This window comes from Oncorhynchus gorbuscha, linkage group LG17 (assembly GCF_021184085.1).
Source record: "Oncorhynchus gorbuscha isolate QuinsamMale2020 ecotype Even-year linkage group LG17, OgorEven_v1.0, whole genome shotgun sequence".
NCBI classification, from domain to species: domain Eukaryota; kingdom Metazoa; phylum Chordata; class Actinopteri; order Salmoniformes; family Salmonidae; genus Oncorhynchus; species Oncorhynchus gorbuscha.
In genome coordinates, this window is record NC_060189.1 from 41,162,087 (window position 1) to 41,184,673 (window position 22,587).

At 45.7% G+C, this 22,587-nt stretch overlaps 1 protein-coding gene across 3 annotated transcripts in view; it reads right to left on the reverse strand.

The window, feature by feature from the left end:
* Positions 1 to 282: 282 nt before the first annotated feature.
* Positions 283 to 22,587, reverse strand: part of ston2 (stonin 2) — a 65,396-nt gene continuing 43,091 nt past the window's right edge. For all 3 annotated transcript variants that reach the window (XM_046308107.1, XM_046308108.1, XM_046308109.1), the window contains 5 exons: positions 9,711 to 11,152; positions 7,306 to 7,638; positions 6,985 to 7,207; positions 4,922 to 5,124; positions 283 to 3,635 (listed from right to left, as the gene is read on the reverse strand). In XM_046308107.1, the coding sequence (XP_046164063.1) occupies positions 3,546 to 3,635; positions 4,922 to 5,124; positions 6,985 to 7,207; positions 7,306 to 7,638; positions 9,711 to 11,152 (2,291 nt within the window). In that variant the 3' untranslated portion in view covers positions 283 to 3,545. The remainder of the gene's footprint in view (positions 3,636 to 4,921; positions 5,125 to 6,984; positions 7,208 to 7,305; positions 7,639 to 9,710; positions 11,153 to 22,587) is intronic.

Below are 22,587 nucleotides of genomic sequence, written 5' to 3' on the forward strand. Positions count from 1 at the left end.
GATCAAATCCCCCGAGCTGACAAGGTAAAAATCTGTCTCTGAACAAGGCAGTTACCCCACTGTTCCCCGGTAGGCCGTCATTGTAAATAAGAAGAAAATGTAGCTACTCACAGATTGTGTGAGGAATAATGCAACAGAGAACAAAGCAACAACAGAGAAAGGAATTCACAAGAATAGCTAGTGTGTATTCTAGGATTGTCGAAACTGTCTGTTGTGTGTTAGTGATATTTTGTTTTGCAGGGCCTCCTGGAGTTATTAGTAAAAAAATGTAAAAAGCAATACTCAAAAGAGAAAAATATATTTAATTCCTTTTTCCAGTTTAAAGTATCATTTTCAGCAAATATACATCTAGCATTCTTGAGTACTCCAATTGGATCTGTCAAAGGTACAGATCTTATCCGTCTAGTGTTGCAGAATGGATTATTTACAGGTTGCAGCTAATGATATAAACAGTTGCCATGTACGGAACACAAAACCATGTTACCAAAATAGACTAATCCCATGACCCACAATGCATCTTTTTAGGTACACAGAAGCAGAGCACAGTCATATGGTGTTTTGTCATAAAGAATAAAAATAACAATGTTGTTGTTTTTTTTTTTCTAAGGAGTTCAAGTTTTCTTGGAAAACCATTGAAATGTACTGGGCTTATACAACAGGCTTTTCTTCGAAAATCAAATGAGGTCTCAAAAGAAGTCTAGATATCTTGAGCTTGAAACCATCTTTTCAAATTATTCAAATTTTCTATTGTATATGATTTTCTGGAATAGTTTCCCATCCAGATCTGGATTTACCCATGTCCATGTTTTTTTCTTTTTTCCCTCAGAGATGGTAAACTAGGTAACCCAGATCCCGGTAAGACCTATTTTCTACCATTCCACTCACTTGACAAAATTTTACATGAAAAACTTGTTAATCATCAAGAAGAAAAAATATATAAACTATTCACTCTCTATATAATTACAATTAATTATTTCATGTTTCCTCGCTACAAGAACACATTGTGCATTGTCCTAAACAACAACAACCCCCCCCCCTATCAGTACATTTGTTGAGTTTGATTTATTGCGCTGTTGAGAACAAAATTCCCTCTGCTAAGGGATGTTTTGAGATGCTTCAAGTAAGGGCCATTTTCATAAAGAAGCATTTTTTTTGTACAAAATATACCAACTGAACGACAACAGTAACCTACAATTGTGATCAACTACACAACGGAGCAGCTAGAAACAAGTGGACATCAGTGTTTAGACCTGCAGATGAAGTCCATTGCAGAATATAGTTATGTTTTGTACATACAGTATCTTGTTCACATTGAGTCAATGTTAGTAATACGGATGGATGCACATTGTACATGTAAAGCACATTTATAAAAACAAAAAATGTATTTAAAAAAAAAAATGCTGCAGTTTCCAAGTACAGCCAAAATAGCCAAACTGCAGTATGTTGTCATTGGCGTATTAGAACTCTGCATCATCATCATCATCATCACCAATTGCAGTATTGACTGTTGTTAACTCACGGAAAGACTGGTTAAGACGACTATGTGAAATGACAGGACTGAAGTACCTGTAAGACCTTTTGGAAGAACATTCAACTTTGCGAGAGAGAAAAGCAGAAAGCATTTATGCTTACCTAACACCTAACACAAGAGCATTCAGTCGAATACTGAACCAACACTGACACGGGGGGGGGGGGCATATTGAAGAGCCATTTTGTCTCTACTATGTAAACTAATGTAAGCCTCTTAAATCTATTGATTGAGAATTGTGTGGAAGGTCAATGAACACTGAAGCAAACACGTACTGTAGAAGCACATTAGCTAGTGCTTCGATTAGCCTCAAGAGTGCATGAAATCCACTAAGACTGTAATGACTGTACTCCTGGCACTTATTTCACTTATCTCAATGTCCTGGTTTACTGAAATGCCAGGCTTTACAATGTCAGACTAATCCCCATCATACCGCAATATTTGACTCTCACAGACAATCATCTGTTCTGCGCAATGCATTTCTATCTGAACGACCTGTAACTTTGCCCTTGCTGTACCCCAATGGGGTAAGACCACAAGGCCAAGCCGATCCACTCACAATAAATGAATCATCATATAAAACTAATAGCTCTCCCTCAGTAAGACTAGTCTGCCCAAATCAGCATTTTTAAGAAAATAAACAAATGAACAAAGCAAGATCCTTAACTAGCCTCCTGTCTAATGAGTTTCCCTAGTCTAAGTCCAGTCTATATCCAGTTTACATCTAGTCATATCCTGTCTACGACTAGTTTAAGTAGAGTATATCCAGTTTACATCTAGTCATATCCATTCTACAACCAGTTTAGTCCAGTTTATATCTAGTCTACAACAAAGCAGAATCTACTCACCGACCAGTTTATTAGGTACACCCATATAGTACCGGGTCGGACCCCCCTTTGCCTCCAGAACAGCCTGAATTATTTGGGGAATTCTACAAGGTCTCGGAAACATTCCACAGGGATGTTGGTCCATGTGGACGCGATGGCATCACGCAGTTGCTGCAGATTGGATGGCGGTATATTCATGCTGTGAACAGTCCGTTCCATCTCATCCCAAAGATGCTCTATTGGGTTGAGGTCTGGGGACTGACTAGGCCACTCAAGTAAACTGAACTCACTGTCATGTTCCAGGTAATGATTTTCCACTCCTCAATTGTCCAGTGTTGGTGATTGCGTGCCCACTGGAGCGGATTCCTCTTGTTTTTAGCTGATAGGAGTGGAACCCGGTGTGGTCGTCTGCTGCAATAGCCCATCCATGACAAGGACTGACGAGTTGTGTGTTCCGAGATGCCGTTCTGCTCACCGCTGTTGTACTGCGCCGTTATTTGCCTGATTGTGGCCCGCCTGTTAACTTGCACAATTCTTGCTGATTCCTTCAAACTCTTTGATCAACAAGCTGTTTTTGCCCATAGGACTGCTGCTGACTGGATGTTTTTTGTTTGTCGCCTCATTCTCTGTAAACCCTAGATACTGTTGTGCGTGAAAAGCCCAGGAGGCCGGACATTTCTGAGATACTGGAACCGGCGCGCCTGGCACCGTCGATCATAATACACTCAAAGTTGCTTAGGTCACTTGTTTTGCCCATTCTAACAATCAACTGAACAGTAACTGAATGCCTCAATGCCTGCTTTATATAGCAAGCCATGGCCACATGACTCACTGTTTGTAGGAGCGATCCATTTGTGAGTGGGGTGGTGTACCTAATAAATTGTCCGTTGGCAGTACATCTAGTCATACCAGTCCACGACCCGTCTATAACCAGTTGGTCTAGTGTAGATCTAGTCTATGTCCAGTCTACGACCACTAGACCCATTCTATGTCAAGTTGATGTCCTATCGAGAATCAGTTATGTCCAGTATACATTCAGTCTACATCCAATCTATGCACAAACATCAGCCAACTTAGTCCTCCGGTACAGTTCTTCAAAGTGCAAAAAGTGACTTTTCTCCCTTCTCCTGTGAAAAAAGCAGTCATCAAATCCTCCCGCCCTCCCTACATCCGTCTGTCTGTGTGTATGTTCACTGCTGTGCACATTCTCCAGGCTGGTCCTGGTCCAGTGTAGGGCTGCTGCTCTCTGAGAGGCCGCCTGTCTTCTGTTCTATAGGCACCTGGGGGACAGGAGGGGCGACATGGTCAGAAAGGCAAAAAACACAAGGACACCTATGGAGGCCTACTGCTTATAAGCACTAAAAATCTCCATAGATCTGTTGCGGAGTCTCAAAACAAGAACTGCAATGCAGCTTGTCCCTGTGCTCGTCTCAGCTGTATGTGGGATATGTGCTGTCTGGAGGGGGGGGGGGGTTGAGAACGGAACAGAAGACACATTTCCATTGTTTGCTGTAACTAAATGGACATAGAGTTGTATTGTATAAGAACAGCGAGAGATCAGTGAGCAATACCTTCTACTTAAATGAAGGTGCGATTGTCTTTGGCCACAAGGTGGCAATCACAGCCCGTACAGTGAGATCAGTGATGAGACAGATAAATAGTATGCTACATTCCCACACACAATCAAGACAATCCATCTATGTCTCCGTTTAGAGAAGAGAGAAGTCGGAGGTTGCGGAAGGTCTGAGCAGAGGTTAGTGGCGTTGCGCTGCCTACCACGTAAACTAGGTTGTTCTGGTGAGGTGTCGACCCTGGCGAATGCCTTGGCTTGACCTGGATGTAGATATAGATCCCCGGGTTGGACATGGCTCTGGCTATCCACGCTAGTTATAGGACCACTAGTAGCTGATCCTTGCCAGCTGTCATCTGTCTAACGCTCAATTGTGCTCTTGAAGCATTCTACGAAGCGTACACGTGGGAATTAACCTGTTACACACAGTCTCTACAATGTACTTTATATTAACCAATGTGAAGGATATTGACCTTGTTTAAAAATCTTTCATTTGAAATAGTCCTTGTGACCTAAAATACTTCTAGGATAACTTAACCACTGCTATTATTACTACTATAGTGTAGCTCACTGTATAATAACATGGCAATCCTGCTATTGTGCTGTATTGCGCTGTGCATCTCTGAGTACGAGCGCTAACCTATAATCAGTTTAGCCTTATAGATCATTCTGAATAAAACTATAAGGACAGATCCTAGATCAGCACTCCTACTCTCCTCGATGCTTTGTGGATACAGGCCCTGCGTTAAATTGTTGTTTGTGTTGATCTGCAGCAACTGTGCCGACTACCGTGTTAGCTACTGTTAGTGGGAGCCAGAGGGGGTTGCTCATCGTGCCTAATTACATGTTTGGACGGGCAAACACACAACAGAAAACAGCTCCCGCAGCTGAGCCAGAAGGTTTTGGAGGACATCCAACGTGTATGTATGTAATTTTACCATGTCAGCCCATTCACAAAAGGCTACAGCTCCACGCACAAACACCCTGGTCTATTACCTGGTAGGAGTAGTGTGATTTGTAGTTGATCCACTTCTTGGCGTCTGCCCTGTCCTCTACAGAGAGGGAGCGGACGGTGGCTTTGGAGGCAGAGGCGGCGGGCATGTCAAACTCGACCTCCAGGTGGCTCTGCAGCGAGGCTGGCACCTCCCGGTCCGAACCCAGCTCCAGACGACAGAAGAAGGTGTGGGGGTGACCCAACGCTGCCAGGGGGAGACACAAACGTACATTAAACACACATGCAGACGAACACATCAACACACACACCACGTAACGCAAACACACACGTTCATCATCAGCGATCACTCTGGGTCGAGTAGGATTGGGAGGACACTCCCGGTGGGAGGACACACACACACACACACACACACACACACACACACACACACACACACACACACACACACACACACACACACCACAGAAAGGGAGAGCAAATCCTTTCCCCTAAACACGTGCAGATTGGATAGTTGTAAGAAACATTGAAATCTACATCAAACTTATCAGGCGACAACACAACTATTGCTTTGCCTATCCAATTCGTTCCGGTCTTCATGAAGTACCTAGGGGAAGGGGCGAGCAGTTGTCTCTAGACAGGGCCACAGAGAGGGTGAGAGTTGTGCCAAGAACATCATGACACTGAGCACGGACGGGATGGCCACCAAGATGGGTCAAAACAGGAAGTGCCGTGAGGTCGGAGGTCAGAAAGAATATCCTCTGTTGTACAGTTGGAGTAGAGGACTGTAGCAGTGAAATGTTAACCAGCATACCACCATGCTTCTCTCATTTGTGGCGCAGGGAATTACAGCCCCAAAGTTGGCATCACCGTGTGGACTGTAGCACACATATAACGAAGGGACGAATGAGCATGAAGAAAGAAGAAGGAACACAAAGGAGGAGAGAGAAAGAAAAAGCAAGGCAGACAGAAAGACAAAAGACGGTGCAAACAAAAGAAAGAGAGAGAGAAAATGGAGGGCAGGCTTGGCCCAGTTAAGTAGAGAGGGGGAGATGAGGAGGAGGGAGAGGAGCTGAAGCAAGGGCTAAAGAGAGGGGAAAGGGGAAGAAAAGTGAGAGAGGGACGAAGAGTGAGAGAGGGTAAAGAGAGAAAGAAGAAAAAGGGGGAGAGAAAAAAAGGAGGGGCCCACAATAGAAGGGAGGGTGGGGGTGGGGGGAGCAGCCCGTGGCAGAGCATGTATTTACAATAGAAGCCTGTGGCCTGTGGGTTTGTGAGGTAATGCATGGTGACAGCCAGGGCTTTGACTAGCCAATCAGTACTCAGGACAGGCAACCATGCTGACAGCCTATTGAAAGGCCTGAAGGGGGCCGCATTCTGACAGAGACATACCAACACTGGACTGGGACCAGGGAGAACACACACAAGGGCGAACTCATGCACACGCACAGACACGTGCATGGGCGCACACACACACGGGCACAGGCGCACGCAATCATTCACGGATACATGCCTGCATGTACACACACAAACAACTCTATAACACATACGCACACTAGGATATTGACAGTGCCTGGGGTAAGGACTATTGACAGTCTGCACAGTGTAATGACAGCAGAAACAGATCAATGTTCATAATCTCTCACTGCTGGGTGAAATAGAGACATCCCCCATGTCCTGTCCCTCTGAGCTGGGTGAAATTACAAACCAGCTCCACTAATACAGACTGGCACTGTGATGAAAACTCAAATGGATCGTTGGAAGAATGAGAATACAAGGGAATGGACCTGATCCTCCACACATGGAGACACAGATTACGCCTAGTGAAATAGATAAAGAGCTATTTCAAATGTGTTTTTAGACCAGGCTTAATCCGTGTCCGGGAAACCTACCCGTAGTGTCTGAAATGAGCCATGTCTCCGCTGTCAGGTGTGACTGGTAAAGCAAATATAGATCTAGCCCTTTTCACAGTGACAATAGCAGGGTATCGCCTCAAACTCCTTCCCAAAGGCTTGTGCACCGCTAGTGAAATAGCTGTGTTTTTTTTTGCATTTCTACAATGAGAATAGGAATAGTTCTCTTACTGAGTTTGACCCCAACAACTTCTTACCAGAGTTTTTGTCAGGCAGGCGGCTGAGCCTCCACACCACAGATTTAAAAGCCTGTTCATACTTGGCCGTGCCAAGGGTCACCCTCATCACTGGCTCTGACCCGGAAGTACTCGCCGTGCCGAAGCTGGCACCCTTGTTGAACCTCGCCTTCAGTGACCTCTCCCCCATCACCCCGTCCCGACGGAAGTTCTTGGCCCAAATCTCAGGGATGGGGTAGCGGATCTAGGGGTAAGCATGATAATCAATGTTAGCAAATGACTGAGGGAAGTGAAGTTCAATAATAAAACTGCAAGAGGCACAATATTCTATTATTATTTTACCGCCACATTCTCGCAGGGGATGAGGTTCAACGTGTCCCGATTGGACGAGAACCCCTGTGACATCAGCAGCCAGGACTGCAGGGTGACCTCGGCGCCGCGGACGGAGGCAACAGTGCGCAGCGTGAAGGGGAGGGTTTTCTCAGCGAAGGCCGTGCGGAAGGCGAGCAGCTGGAAGCGGCGGCAGGGTGGCGGTGTGAAGACAACTTGGCGTGACGACAGGAACTCGAGTTCGTCTGCATGTTCGTCATGAAGCTCGCAGTCACGTAAGCGGATCCAGCGGGTGGTGGTGTTGGGGATGATGTCGTGTCTCGAGACCACCTCCTTACCTTTGACCTAGAGGAACAACATCAAGAGGGGGGTTTAATACTTTCATGTATACAGTTGAAGTCAGAAGATAACATACACTTCGGATGGAGTCATTAAAACTTGTTTTTCAACCACTCCACAAATTTCTTGTTAACAAACTATAGTTTTGGCAAGTCGGTTAGGACATCTACTTTGTCCGTGACACAAGTAATTTTTGCAACAATTGTTTACAGACAGATTATTTAAATTATAATAATAAATAAATAATTATAATTCACTGTATCACAATTCCAGTGGGTCAGATGTTTACATACACTTAGTTGACTGCGCCTTAAAACAGCTTGGAAAATTCTAGAAAATGATGTCAAGGCTTTGGAAGATTCTGATAGGCTAATTGACATAATTTGAGTCAAATTGGAGGTGAACCTGTGGGTGTATTTCAAGGCCTAACTTCAAACTCAGTGCCTCTTTGCTTGACATCATGGGAAAATCAAAAGAAATCAGCCAAGACCTCAAAAATTGTAGACCTCAAAAATTGTAGACCTCCACAAGTCTGGTTCATCATTGGGAGCCATTTCCAAAATTCCTGAAGATACCACGTTCATCTGTACAAACAATTGCATGCAAGTATAAAGGGATCACGCAGCCGTCATACCGCTCAGGAAGGAGACGCGTTCTGTCTTCTAGAGATGAAGGTACTTTGGTGCGAAAAGTGCAAATCAATCCCAGAACAACAGCAAAGGACCTTGTGAAGATGCTAGAGGAAACAGGTACAAAAGTATCTATATCCACAGTAAAACTAGTCCTTAATCGACATAACCTGAAAGGCCGCTCAGCAAGGAAGAAGCCACAGCTCCAAAACCGCCATAAAAAAGCCAGACTACGGTTTGCAACTGAACATGGGGACAAAGATTGTACTTTTTGGAGAAACGTCCTCTGGTCTGATGAAACAAAAATAGAACTGTTTGGCCATAATGACCATTGTTATGTTTGGAGGAAAAAGGGGGAGGCTTGCAAGCTGAAGAACACCATTCCAACCGTGAACCACGGGGGTGGAAGCATCATGTTGTGGAGGTGCTTTGCAGCAGGAGGGACTGGTGCACTTCACAAAATAGATGGCCTCATGAGAAAGGAAAAGTACGTGGATATATTGAAGCAACATCTCAAGACATCAGTCAGGAAGTTAAAGCTTGGTCACAAATGGGTCTTCCAAATGGACAATGACACCAAGCATACTTCCAAAGTTGTGGCAAAATGGCTTAAAGACAAGGTCGGTATTGGAGTGGCCATCACAAAAGCCCCGAGGGCAGAAAAAGTGTGTGCCAGCAAGGTGGCCTACAAACCTGACTCAGTTGCACCAGCTCTGTCAGAAGGAATGGGACAAAATTCACCCAACTTATTGTGGGAAACTTATGGAAGGCTACCCGAAACATTTGACCCAAGTGAAAGGCAATGCTACCAAATACTAATTGAGTGTATGTAAACTTCTGACCCACTGGGAATGTGATGAAATAAATGAAAGCTGAAATTAATCATTCTCTCTACTATTATTCTGACATTTCACATTCTTAAAATAAAGTGGTGATCCTAACTGACCTAAAACAGGGATTTTTTAATAGGATTAAATGTCAGGAATTGTGAAAAACTGAGTTTAAATGTATTTGGCTAAGGTGTATGTAAACTTCCGACTTCAACTGTACATGCATTTCAATGTTTGTATCTTTGTCTGAATAAGTGTCTGCAGAACTCCAGGGCCAATACTCTGATGTGTACACATCTCACCATCCAAATCCTCCTCTCATACGAATGATTCAGTGGAAGCCGCTGAGGGGAGGACTGCTCATAATAATGTCTGGAATGGAGTCAATGGAATAGCATCAAATGCATGGAACCCACATTTTTGATGCGTTTCATACCATTCTATTGACTCCATTCCAGCAATATTTTGAGCCGTCTCCCCCTCTGCAGCATCCAATGGTTCCAATGTCATCCCTACAAAAATCTCTCTTTCACACACCTATAAGCTACCCAACATGAACCACCCTCCCCTTTCACTCGTAACTGGACGTCTGTTTTAACACGCTCTCCTTCTCTTTTACCTGCACATCATTGAGTCCGAGGCGGCAGCCTGCCGACCCAGAGAGGAAGGCCAGCACGTGCACACGAGTCATCACAAGCTGCTTCAGAATCCTCCCATCTCCCGCAGCGACCGTCCCGTAGAACTCGTCCCTCACCTCCACCTGAACCTCCTCCTCTGTCAGCCCCGCCCCTATGGGCGACCCCGTCAACGCCCCACCTGTCACTGCCGGCAACCGCCTCAGCACCTCCACCAGCGCATGACGAAAACTCAGGAAGTCGTGGTAACAGGTGGTGCCCAGCTTCACCAGCTGCTCACGGATTGGCTGGTGGGTGACGGGTGACTTCGGCTGGATTCGCCTCTTCTCGCGGTATTGGACGAGGTCCACACTGAGCGTGTGGACGCGGCCGGCTTCTTCGTAATTCTGCAGGCGGTGCTCAGCCGCCTCGTAGCGAGGGTCCAGTTTCAGGGTCCTGAAGGGTTTTTCCAGACCTTTCTCGTAGAACATCTGGAGCACGCCGTCGTCAGACAGACGGACATAGATAGGCCCCCAGTGGCGTGACGACATGATGTTCTTCTTCTCTGGTATACGGAGCAGCATGGCCCAGCCATCTTGGGGGGTCATGTGATCTGGGAGGTAGGGGGTGCCCTCATCCTCTCCCTCCAACCCATCTTCCTTCGCCTCCTCCGCATCCTCCACTGAGTCATCAGGCAAAGTAGGGCTGCCTGGATCGTCTGGGTCTGTGATCTGGAGGTTTCTCAGCTGATCCAGGTCTAGTCTGTCTAAGGGAGGAGTGACATGGCTGACTGTCTCTTCCCCTTCTCCTCTGGTGGTTTCAAACTCGGAAGAGAAGACGAGAATGGACTCTCGTTTGGCCTCTTGGCTGTGGGAGCTGAAAGACTGGAAGAAAGGAGAGCTAAAGGAGAAGGCACAGGGAGAGCTCTCCAGGTGGTGGGCGGAGCCATTACTCTGGATCGTCTCTGATGCCACTTCCTGTTTACAGTCAAAGTAGGAACTAAAGGGGTTAATGGGAGAGGGCTGGATGTCATTGAACTCTTCACACAGGAAAGGGTTCTTCTTGGTGTAAGGTTTAGTCCTACCGGGGAGCAGGGGAGCGGTTCTAGGTTCAATCAGAAGGGATCTAGGAGGGTTTCCGTCTGGCGTCAGGTCCAGGAGGTGGCGGTTCTGGTTCTGCTGGTTCCCGTTCTGCTTCCAAACGTTGGGAGGAGAACCAATCAGGTTACTGTTGGCATCCTGGAAGTGGCCGAGATCATCCAATCGTGTGTGGGATGGCTGCTCCAGGTGGTGGGGCTTGTCCTCCTCGTCATCGTCGAAGGTCACCCAGGAGGAGAAGCGTCCAGAGGAAATGGGGGTTTCTGATTGGGTGCCGGGGAGTTTGGTGTTGGAAGTCCAGCTGACTGAATCCATCTCTATACCTTCATCCTCTTGGAACACTGACAAATCTACACAAAAACAAGCAGATATTTAAAATATATAAATTCATATTGCATTATAAAACCATATCATATGCATAATATACAGTCGTGGCCAAAAGTTGTGAAAATGACACAAATATGAATTTTCACAAAGTCTGCTGCCTCAGTTTGTATGATGGAAATTTGCATATACTCCAGAATGTTATGAAGAGTGATCAATATTATGAAGAGTGATCAGATTAATTGCAAAGTCCCTCTTTGCCATGCAAATGAACTGAATCCCCCAAAAACATTTCCACTGCATTTCAGCCCTGCCACAAAAGGATCAGCTGACATCATGTCAGTGATTCTCTCGTTAACACAGGTGTGAGTGTTGACAAGGACAAGGCTGGAGATCACTCTGTCATGCTGACTGAGTTCGAATAACAGACTGGAAGCTTAAAAAGGAAAGTGGTGCTTGGAATCATTGTTCTTCCTCTGTCAATCATGGTTACCTGCAAGGAAACGTGTGCCATCATCATCGCTTTGCACATAAAGTGCTTCACAGGCAAGGATATTGCTGCCAGTAAGATTGCACCTAAATGAGCCATTTATCGGACGATCAAGAACTTCAATGAGAGTGGTTCAATTGTTGGGAAGAAGGCTTTAGGGCGCCCAAGAATGTCCAGCAAGCGCCAGGACCGTCTCCTAAAGTTGATTCAGCTGTGGGACCGGGGCACCACCAGTACAGAACTTGCTCAGGAATGGCAGCAGGCAGGTGTGAATGCATCTGCACGCACAGTGAGGCAAAGACTTTTGGAGGATGGCCTGGTGTCAAGAAGAGCAGCAAAGAAGCCACTTCACTCCAGGAAAAACATCAGGGGACAGACGGATATTCTGCAAAAGGGACAGGAATAGGACTGCTGGGGTAAAGTCATTTTCTCAGATGAATCCCCTTTCCGATTGTTTGGGGCATCCAGAAAAAAGCTTGTCCGGAGAAGACAAGTTGAGTGCTACCATCAGTCCTGTGTCATGCAAACAGTAAAGCATCCCGAGACCATTCATGTGTGGGGTTGCTTCTCAGCCAAGGGAGTGGGCTCACTCACAATTTTGCCTAAGAACACAGCCATGACTAAAGAATGGTACCAACACATCCTCCGAGAGCAACTTCTCCCAACCATCCAGGAACAGTTTGGTGACGAACAATGTCTTTTTCAGCATGATGGAGCACCTTGCCATAAGGCAAAAGTGATAACTAAGTAGCTCAGGGAACAAAACATTGACATTTTGGGTCCATGGCCAGGAACCTCCCCAGACCTTAATCCAATTGAGAACTTGTGGTCAATCCTCAAGAGGCGGGTGGACAAACAAAACCCCACAAATTCTGACAAACTCCAAGCATTGATTATGCAAGAATGGGCTGCCATCAGTCAGGATGTGGCTCAGAAGTTAATTGACAGCATGCCAGTGTGGATTGCAGAGGTCTTGAAAAACACTGTAAATATTGACTCTTGAATCAATTTAATGTAATTGTCAATAAAAGCCTTTAACACTTGTAATTATACTTCTGTATTCCATAGTAACATCTGACTAAAAATATCTTTGCAAACTTTGTGAAAATGTATATTTGTGTCATTCTCAAAACTTTTGGCCACAACTGTACATAGTATGAAACCATTTCTTGAAACTGAGTGACTAATGCTGCTCATTATCTCATGCGTTTAGGCTGTTATAATTATCCCATCTTATCTGGGGTCCTGTGTGAATTAAAGTATGCTCCCTCTAATTCTCCCTCCCCTCCCGGAGAACCTGAGCCCCGGGACCATGCCTCAGGACTACCTGGCCTGATGACTCCTGGCTGTCCCCAGTCCAACTTGTCGTACTGCTGATCCAGCCTGCGGTTATGAAACCCTGACCTGTTCACCGGACATGCTACCTTTTCCCGGATCAGCTGTTTTTGACTTTCTCTCTCTCTCTACCGCACCTGCTGACTCGACCTCTGAATGCTTGGATATGAAAAGCCAACTAACATTTACTCCTGAGGTACTGACATGTTGCACCCTCTGCAACCACTGTGATTATTATTTGACCCTGCTGGACACCTATGGCCATGTACTTATACTTAGAATCTCCACCTGGCACAGCCAGATGATGACTAACCACCCCTGGTGGACTAACCACCTAGAGAGCCTGGTTCCTCTCTAGGTTCCTTCCTTTCTCAGGAGTTTTTCCTAGCCACCGTGCTTCTGCATTGCTTGCTGTTTGAGGTTTTAGGCTGGGTTTCTGTGTAGCACTTTCTGACATCTGCTAATGTAAAAATGGCTTTAGAAATTGAATTTGATTGAAAACAACTACTAGGAGGATTCAAAGGAATAGTGGCACATTCCAATACACAAAGTTGTGCCCAAAGCTACATATTGTGCCTTTAAATGGACAGAGTGGCCTGGATTGTGTGTTCAAATCCAATAAAACGTTTATTGGTCGTGTACACATATTTGAAGATGTTATCGCCGGTGCAACAAAATGCTTTTGTTTCTAACTTCCAACAGTGCAGTAATACCTAGCAATACAAAACAATAGGCACACATCCCAAAAAATAAAGAACTAGCAAAATGAGCAATGTCAGAGAGAAAGAGAGAGACAAAATACCTGACCACTGCGAATGACCCAAACTTAAGGAAAGCTTTGACTAATGTACAGACTCAGTGAGCATAGCCTTGCTATTGAGAAAGGCCCCCGTAGGCAGACCTGACTCTCAAGAGAAGACAGGCTATGTGCACACTGCCCACAAAATTAGGTGGAATCTGAGCTGCACTTCCCAACCTTCTGCCAAATGTATGAGCATATTGGAGACAAATATTTCCCTCAGATTACACCGATCCACAACGAATTCAAAAACAAACCCAATTTTGATAAACTCCCATATCTATTGGGTGAAATACCAGTGTGACATCACAGCAGCAAAATTTGTGACCTGTTGCCACAAGAAAAGGGCAACAAGTGAAGAACAAACACCACTGTAAATACCACCATTATTCATGTTGTTTATTTTTCCTTTTGTACTTTAACTATTTGAACATAATACGACATTTGAAATCTCTTTATACTTTTGGAACGTTTGTGGGTGTAATGTTTGCTGTTATTTCTTTATTTATTGTTTATTTCAAATTTGTTTATTATCTATTTCACTTGCTTTGGCAATGTAAACATATGTTCCCCATGCCAATATATCCCTTAAATTGAAATTTAATTGAGAGAGAGACATACATACATACAGTGCATTCGTAAAATATTCAGACCCCTTGACTTTTTCAACATGGCCTTGGTCAGGGAGGTGACCAAGAACCCTATGATCACTCTGACAGAGCTCTAAAGTTCCCCTGTGGAGATGGAAGAATCTTCCAGAAGGACAGCCATCTCTGCAGTACTCCACCAATCAGGCCTTTATGGTAGAATAGCCAGACGGAAGCCACTCCTCAGTAAAAGGCACATGATTGCGCACTTTGAGTTTGCCAAAAGGCACCTAAAGACTCAGACCATGAGAAACAAGATTATCTCATATGATTAAACAAAGATTGAACTCTTTGGTCTGAATGCCAAGCGTCAAGTCTGGAGGAAACCTGAGACCATCCCTACAGTGAAGCATGGTGGTGGCAGCATCATGCTGTGGGGATGTTTTTCAGAGGCAGGAACTGGGAGACTAGTCGGGATCGAGACAAAGAAGTACCTGAAAATAGATGTGCAGCAACGCTCCCCATCCAACCTTACAGAGCTTGAGAAGATCTGCAGAAAAGAATGGGAGAAACTTTCCAAATACAGATGTGCCAAGCTTGTAGCGTCATACTCAAGAAGACTCAAGGCTGTAATTACTGCCAAAGGTGCTTCAACAAAGTAGAGTAAAGGATCTGAATGCTTATGTAAATATGATATTTCAGTTTTTATTTTTAATAAACTAGCAAATACTTCAACAAACCTGTTTTTGCTTCGTCATTATGGGGTATTGTGTGTAGATTGATGAGGAAACAAATAATTGAATACATTTTAGAAGTTCTGGCCAATATCGACAAGTATCTTCCAGTCCCGGGCCATGGCAAGGTGTCCAGTTTCTGGCTTTGTAGGAGGATACTTGGGCCTTTTCTGTCCCTCCCGGATGAATGTTGTTGTTTTGACGGGATTGCTTGTTTTTGGAGGTAATGAATTGGTTGCAATCCTCTTGGTCTCAAGTGCTGCAGCCAGGCTCTTGAGGACCTGATTGTGCCTCCAGGTGTAGCGGCCTTGTGAGAGGCTGGTCTTGCAACCTGTCATTATATGCCTGAGAGTCGCTGGAGCTGGGCAGGGGGGGCCGGTCGAGTCCTCGCCATACCATTGATGTAGATTTTTTGGTGATGGAAGCACATCATAAACAGCTCTTATGATGAAGCTGATGTTGCTTGCCTCCATTTGCCAAAGCTCACTCCAGTTGATCTTTCTCCTCTCCAGGCCTTCCCACCGCGTCCATTGCCCTTGTTTAGCAAGAGAGACAGCCTTTGCACTTCTTGCAGTCTCTTCCTGTCTGCGCACCTCCTCGACCACCAGCTTCCTGCGTTCAGATGTTGTTGCCTTATGGAACATTGGTTTGCTTGCTGCCAGGCCAAAGCCTCCTCTTCCATGCTGGATATTCCCCACAATGTCTTGGTGTCTCAGGGCTGATGTTGCTTGCTGCACTGCCTTGGATGATGTCCATTTCCGTCCAGTTTGTAGGGGAGGTGCAGCCTTGCTAATGGTCTGGTCTTTGGAGTCCTTCAATGTCATCTGAAGTCTTACTTTGGAGCACTTGTACTCCTCCATTAGACTTGTAAGAGGTAGTTCAAGGACCCCTTTGCCATAGAGGCAGATGTTACTCAGGCATCGTGGGACACCCAGCCATTTCTTCACGTATGAGGTAATGGTTCACTCCATCTTCTCCACTGTTGTTATTGGGACCTCATAGACGGTGAGTGGCCACATTACCCGGGGGAGAAGTCCAAACTGTAGGCACCAAAGCTTGAGCCTCCCAGGCAGTAGGGTCTTGTTGATGTTCTCAAGACCGTTGGCGACGTCCCCACATTGTCCCCACAATAATTGAATACACTTCACAAGTGACATCAATAAGGGACCATAGCCTTCACCTAGATTCACCTGGTCAGTCTATGTCATGGAAAGAGTAGGTATCCTTAATGTTTTGTATAATAGAATGGTGTGTTTAGACAGTATATGAATAGAAAAGTTGTGTACAGCAGTAGTTATATAGGATGATCCATGACTAGAATACAGTATTTACATATGTAGTGGTTAAAACAGTATGATGATATAGCCCGGGTGATATACAGGGTGATCTAGAGCAACATGGTGCATCAATGGTACATCTGTAGAAGTTTGTGAGGGTCTTATGGGCCAAGCCAAATTTGTTCCGCCATACTGTCTGTGCGAATGGACCATTTCACGTCGTCGGTGACATACACTCTGTGGAACTTGAAGCTTTTCACACTCTCCACTGCAGCCTTGTTGATGTGGATAGGGGAGTGCTCTCTCTGCTGTCTCCTGTCACCCACAATCCTCTCCTTCATTTTGTTGACGTTGAGGGAGAGGTTATTTTCCTGGCACCACTCCACCAGGGCTCTCGCTACCTCGTCATTGATGGTAATTAGGCCTACCACTGTTGTCATCAGAAAACTTGATGATTGAGTTTGACCTGTGGCCACGCAGTCATGGGTGAACAGGGAGTACAGGAGGGGGCTGAGTGTTTATACTGTGCACGCGTGTGTGTGTGTGTATGTGTGTGTGCGCGCATGTATGCGTGCGTGTGCGCATATTGTACAATCACAATAGGATCGCTGACTCTGGAAATTGTGTTTGGTCTAATTCTTCTGTGTCAGCAGCCACAGGTCTTCCCCATACCGCTCTCTAAACTTCTACTACATACTATAGATTGCCTACATTCAAAAGGAAAAGCGGAGGAAAATCACATTTGACCTGAAGGAACCCAACTGTTGTAAAATTGCTAAGGAATTCCTTTAGACCTTTACTAAAAGTTGCACATATATACCAATTAGTACAAAGTGAGATATCCCAGTATGGCCTAGGTTTTCTGTCTGTCAGTCCGTCTGTTTCTCTTTCTATAGATTAGTATCAAGGCTCCTTGTGAGTGACCTGAATGTCTTCTCCTTTCTCTCTTTCCCCTCACTACATTCCTCCACTCAGAATGTATCAGTCTTCCACGCTCTGTTCTAATAGAGAGGGAGAGTGTGAGAGAGGATAAGAGAGATAAAGGAGAGAAGGAAAGAGAGGGGGGAAGAGAGAAGAGATCGAGGAAGAAGAGAGGGAGGGAGAGATAGGGAGAAGAGCGAGAGGGAGAAATAGGGAGGAGAGGGAGAGAGACAGAGAGAGGATAAATGTTCGGCCTCTGAGCACAGACAATGCAGGCCGAACTCTGCTGTACGAGTGTGGCAAACTAATTTGCCAAGCAGAGGGACACACATAGACACACACAAGACCATGCAAGGCTGTTGAGGCTCCAAGGTCATGTTGACATAGAGATACATACCCGACATGCCCACAATTCACAGTTCCCCCAGGCAAGCTAACTAACCCTACAATACAACAAGGCTCCATTCAAAACAACACAATACTAATCCACTGGGCTTTCAACTAGCTGCTGCCTTTGTAGTCTATTCAGCCCATTCACACTACATTACCCATGATTCACTGCTGTTGGGCCCTCTACAGGAATCCCTTCTTGTACTACTCAATGTTGATGTTGCTTTATCTGATCACCACTGGATTTTTACTACCTTGTACAGGGTAAATCTGAACGCATTATTAAAACACGCTATCTGACCTCTGAAGATGCTACAGATTTTACTGAGTGTGGAAACAATACTCCTCCACCTATTCTGCCTTCCTTGTGATGATTTAGTTAATAACATTAATAGCAAATTAAAGGGTAACCATGGAAGCTCCAGTAAAGTTGAAAAAAGGACACATCCAAACAGAGAGCCCCTTTGGATGATCGTGGAGAAATTGCAGAAAGGCAGAGCGGAAGTGGAGAAAGTCAAAGTCGCACATTAGGATATTCTGAGAGAGCAACTTGGCATATATAACAAGACAATTAGAAATGCCAGACGGGCTCAAGTTGATCGCTAATAAATCAGAATAATCTGAGTGCGTGCTTCGAACATTAATGGCCTGATAAATCCTACCCCTGCAAACCTGTGTGAACTTTTTACGACATCTAAATGTGATGAGTTTGAGGCATATTTCAGAGATAATATAAAAAACATTAGGCTGGGTATCTGTCAAGCAAGACATGATGAGAAGTTTGATGGTATGTGCCCTAGCCTATCACGTAAAGGCACTATGGAGATATTTTCCCTGGTTGACACAGAAATGCTCAGGAAAGTGATATCACAACGTAAGTCTTCTACCTCCCTTCATGAGATCATACTTCCACCACCTTCTTCAAAACAGTTGTTAATTGCATATCTGATTAATTACAAGCCATTGTTAAATCACTCCCTGTTCACAGGCACTTTCCCCAGTGCGCTAAAAACTGCTATGGTGAAACCCCTTCTGAAGAAAAGTCATCTTGATTCTTCAGCTTTTAGCAATATCCAAACGTCCATTCTTGAAAAATAATTTTTCCAGAATTTTGCCTAAGTGCCAACTGTATTTTTGAAAAATTCCAATCTGATTTTCAGGCACACCACAGCATAGACAAACTCTCAAACTCTCTACCTTTTCAGGTACTTCTTTGTCTCGATCCCGACTAGTCTCCCAGTTCCTGCCTGGTCTTGAATCCAAGATGGCGTAGCAGTAAGTCGTCCTGTCGTATCGTCTCTCTGTAAATATCTGTAAATACAGTCTCTTTTTCGTTTTAGATATTTTTCTTCACATATCTTTAAAAACATTTTGCTAAACCTAAGCTTCCAAATACTCTCCTGCAATCCGCCTCACCCAATGTAGCTACTTTTCCTAAAGTATTTATATTTACTCCGGAACCGAAACCCCTCAACTGAAGTTAGCCAGCTAACCACCAGCTATGCTAGCGGTCTTCAGCTAACCGGTCATCAGCTAACCTTTAGCTCGGAAAGCTCTCGCCAGTTCGAACAACGCGACGCTAACCAGAGCATAACGGACCTATTTATTTTTTATCCCCGGATTCCCTCCGCAAACGAAACATTTTTTTCAGCTGGATTTTCACAACTAGCTATCGAGCTAAACCGCAACCCTGGTTGTTTACTCCTGGCTAGCGTTTCCACCCACGTAGCTTGAAGCTAGCCCAGCCAGAGCTCCTGTGTTCCTAGCATACTCCTGGGCTTCTATACCCGGATCCACGACCGGTCTACCGATGTCACTGCATGAAGAGGAATAAACAGACTCACCCCATCGCGATGTCCTCCAAAGGCTAACTCTCTAGCCCTCGCTATCTCCTTGCTTGCTAATTCGGCATGCTAACTGCTAGCTTGTTTAGCCCAGGTCCGCTAACTACTACCTTGTCCGCTAACTACTACTACTACCCCGGCCTGCTAATCTGTTAGCTAGTTAGCACAGGCCTGCTAACCGTCTGCATCGCAGTGGCCCATATGTACTTTCTATCTCTTCCCGATTTTTAAAATTTGTTTATACTGTAGCGACCCGCACAGACAGCTGTGTGTTATGTGTTAGGCTAGGAGGTGGTTGTGTTGTACTGACCAGTACCCGGTGTTCGCGGGGGTCCGACCTGTCAATCAACCTGCTATCTGCCAATCACGGGAATGCCTGGAATGTTCTGATGCCGGGCATCCTGGTGGTCGGCGGAGTGGCGTGGAGGGCGGTTCGGCAGGGGCGTGGAGCATTGGAAGTTAAGACCAGGTTCAGCCTTTGTTCTCTCTCTTACGTCTGGGTTTCACAAGAGAATGTCACGATTGGCTTGTGGGTTATCTGTCATCTATTTGGCGTGTGCTACGGCCCAAACAGTAGCCTGTGTAAAGTTGGTGTAATAAACCGTCAATTCGTAAACTCAAGCCCCTGTCTGGACAATTGTTCATTTATGATCTAGTCAGGTCATTACAATACCTTCCGGAAACCTGCCTCACCCAATGTGATACGGAATCGCTATTATTTTTAATTTTTAGAACACACTCAAGAACCTCCAGAAGTGAATCAGCTAACTAGCTACAAGCTACTTAGTCACTGTTAGTTTTTTCTTTTTTACCTGGATAACACCCGCCAGTCCAGCCCCCCTGCCTCATCCACCGCTGCCCCTGGACTCTGATCACTTGGCTACATAGCTTATGCACGCTGGACTGTCCATTAATCACGGTACTCCATTCTGCTTGTTTGATTTATCTGTCGGCCCCGTTGCCTAGTCAATGCCATTTTACCAGCTGTTGTTATGCTAGCTGATTAGCTGTTGTCTCACCCACTGTTTTAGCTAGCTTTCCCAATTCAACACCTGTGATTACTGTATGCCTCGCTGTATGTCTCTCTCAAATGTCAATATGCCTTGTATACTGCTGCTCAGGTTAGTTATCATTGTTTTAGTTCACAGTGGAGGCCCTAGACCCACTCCTCATACCCCTGATACCTCCTTTGTCCCACCTCCCAACATATGCGGTGACCTCACCCATTACAACCAGCATGTCCAGAGATAAAACCTCTCTCATCATCACCCAGTGCCTGGGCTTACCTCCGCTGTACCCGCACCCCACCATACCCCTGTCTGCGCATTATGCCCTGAATATATTCTACCATGCCCAGAAACCTGCTCCTCTTATTCTCTGCCCCCAACGCTCTAGGTGACCAGTTTTGATAGCCTTTAGCCGCACCCTCATACTACTCCTTCTCTGTTCTGCGGGTGATGTGGAGGTAAACCAAGGCCCTGCATGTCCCCAGGCACCCTCATTTGTTGACTTCTGTGATCGAAAAAGCCTTGGTTTCATGCATGTCAACATCAGAAGCCTCCTCCCTAAGTTTGTTTTACTCACTGCTTTAGCACACTCTGCTAACCCTGATGTCCTTGCCGTGTCTGAATCCTGGCTCAGGAAGGCCACCAAAAATTCAGAGATTTCCATACCCAACTATAACATCTTCCGTCAAGATAGAACTGCCAAAGGGGGAGGAGTTGCAGTCTACTGCAGAGATAGCCTGCAAAGTAATGTCATACTTTCCAGGTCCATACCCAAACAGTTCGAACTACTAATTCTGAAAATTACATTTACATTACATTTAAGTCATTTAGCAGACGCTCTTATCCAGAGCGACTTACAAATTGGTGCATTCACCTTATGACATCCAGTGGAACAGTCACTTTACAATAGTGCATCTAAATCTTAAAGGGGCGGGGGGGAATACTTATCCTATCCTAGGTATTCCTTAAAGAGGTGGGGTTTCAGGTGTCTCCGGAAGATGGTGATTGACTCCGCTGTCCTGGCGTCGTGAGGGAGTTTGTTCCACCATTGGGGGGCCAGAGCAGCGAACAGCTTTGACTGGGCTGAGCGGGAGCTGTACTTCCTCAGTGGTAGGGAGGCGAGCAGGCCAGAGGTGGATGAACGCAGCGCCCTTGTTTGGGTGTAGGGCCTGATCAGAGCCTGGAGGTACTGAGGTGCCGTTCCCCTCACAGCTCCGTAGGCAAGCACCATGGTCTTGTAGCGGATGCGAGCTTCAACTGGAAGCCAGTGGAGAGAACGGAGGAGCGGGGTGACGTGAGAGAACTTGGGAAGGTTGAACACCAGACGGGCTGCGGCGTTCTGGATGAGTTGAAGGGGTTTAATGGCACAGGCAGGGAGCCCAGCCAACAGCGAGTTGCAGTAATCCAGACGGGAGATGACAAGTGCCTGGATTAGGACCTGCGCCGCTTCCTGTGTGAGGCAGGGTCGTACTCTGCGGATGTTGTAGAAATTACTCTCTCCAGAAATACGTCTCTCACTGTTGCCGCCTGCTACTGACCCCACTCAGCTCCCAGCTGTGCCCTGGACACCATTTGTGAATTGATTGCCCCCCATCTAGCTTCAGAGTTTGTTCTGTTAGGTGACCTAAACTGGGATATGCTTAACACCCCGGCAGTCCTACAATCTAAGCTAGATGCCCTCAATCTCACACAAATCATCAAGGAACACACCAGGTACAACCCTAACTCTGTAAGCAAGGGCACCCTCATAGACGTCATCCTGACCAACTGGTCCTCCAAATATACCTCCGCTGTCTTCAACCAGGATCTCAGCGACCACTGCCTCATTGCCTGTATCCGCTACGGTGCCACAGTCAAACGACCACCCCTCATCACTGTCAAACGTTCCCTAAAACACTTCTGTGAGCGGGCCTTTCCGGGTATCCTGGAAGGACATTGACCTCAGTTGAGGATGCCTGGTCATTCTTTAAGAGTAACTTCCTCACCATTTTAGATAAGCATGCTCCGTTCAAAAAATACAGAACTAAGAACAGATACAGCCCTTGGTTCACTCCAGACCTGACTGCCCTCGACCAGC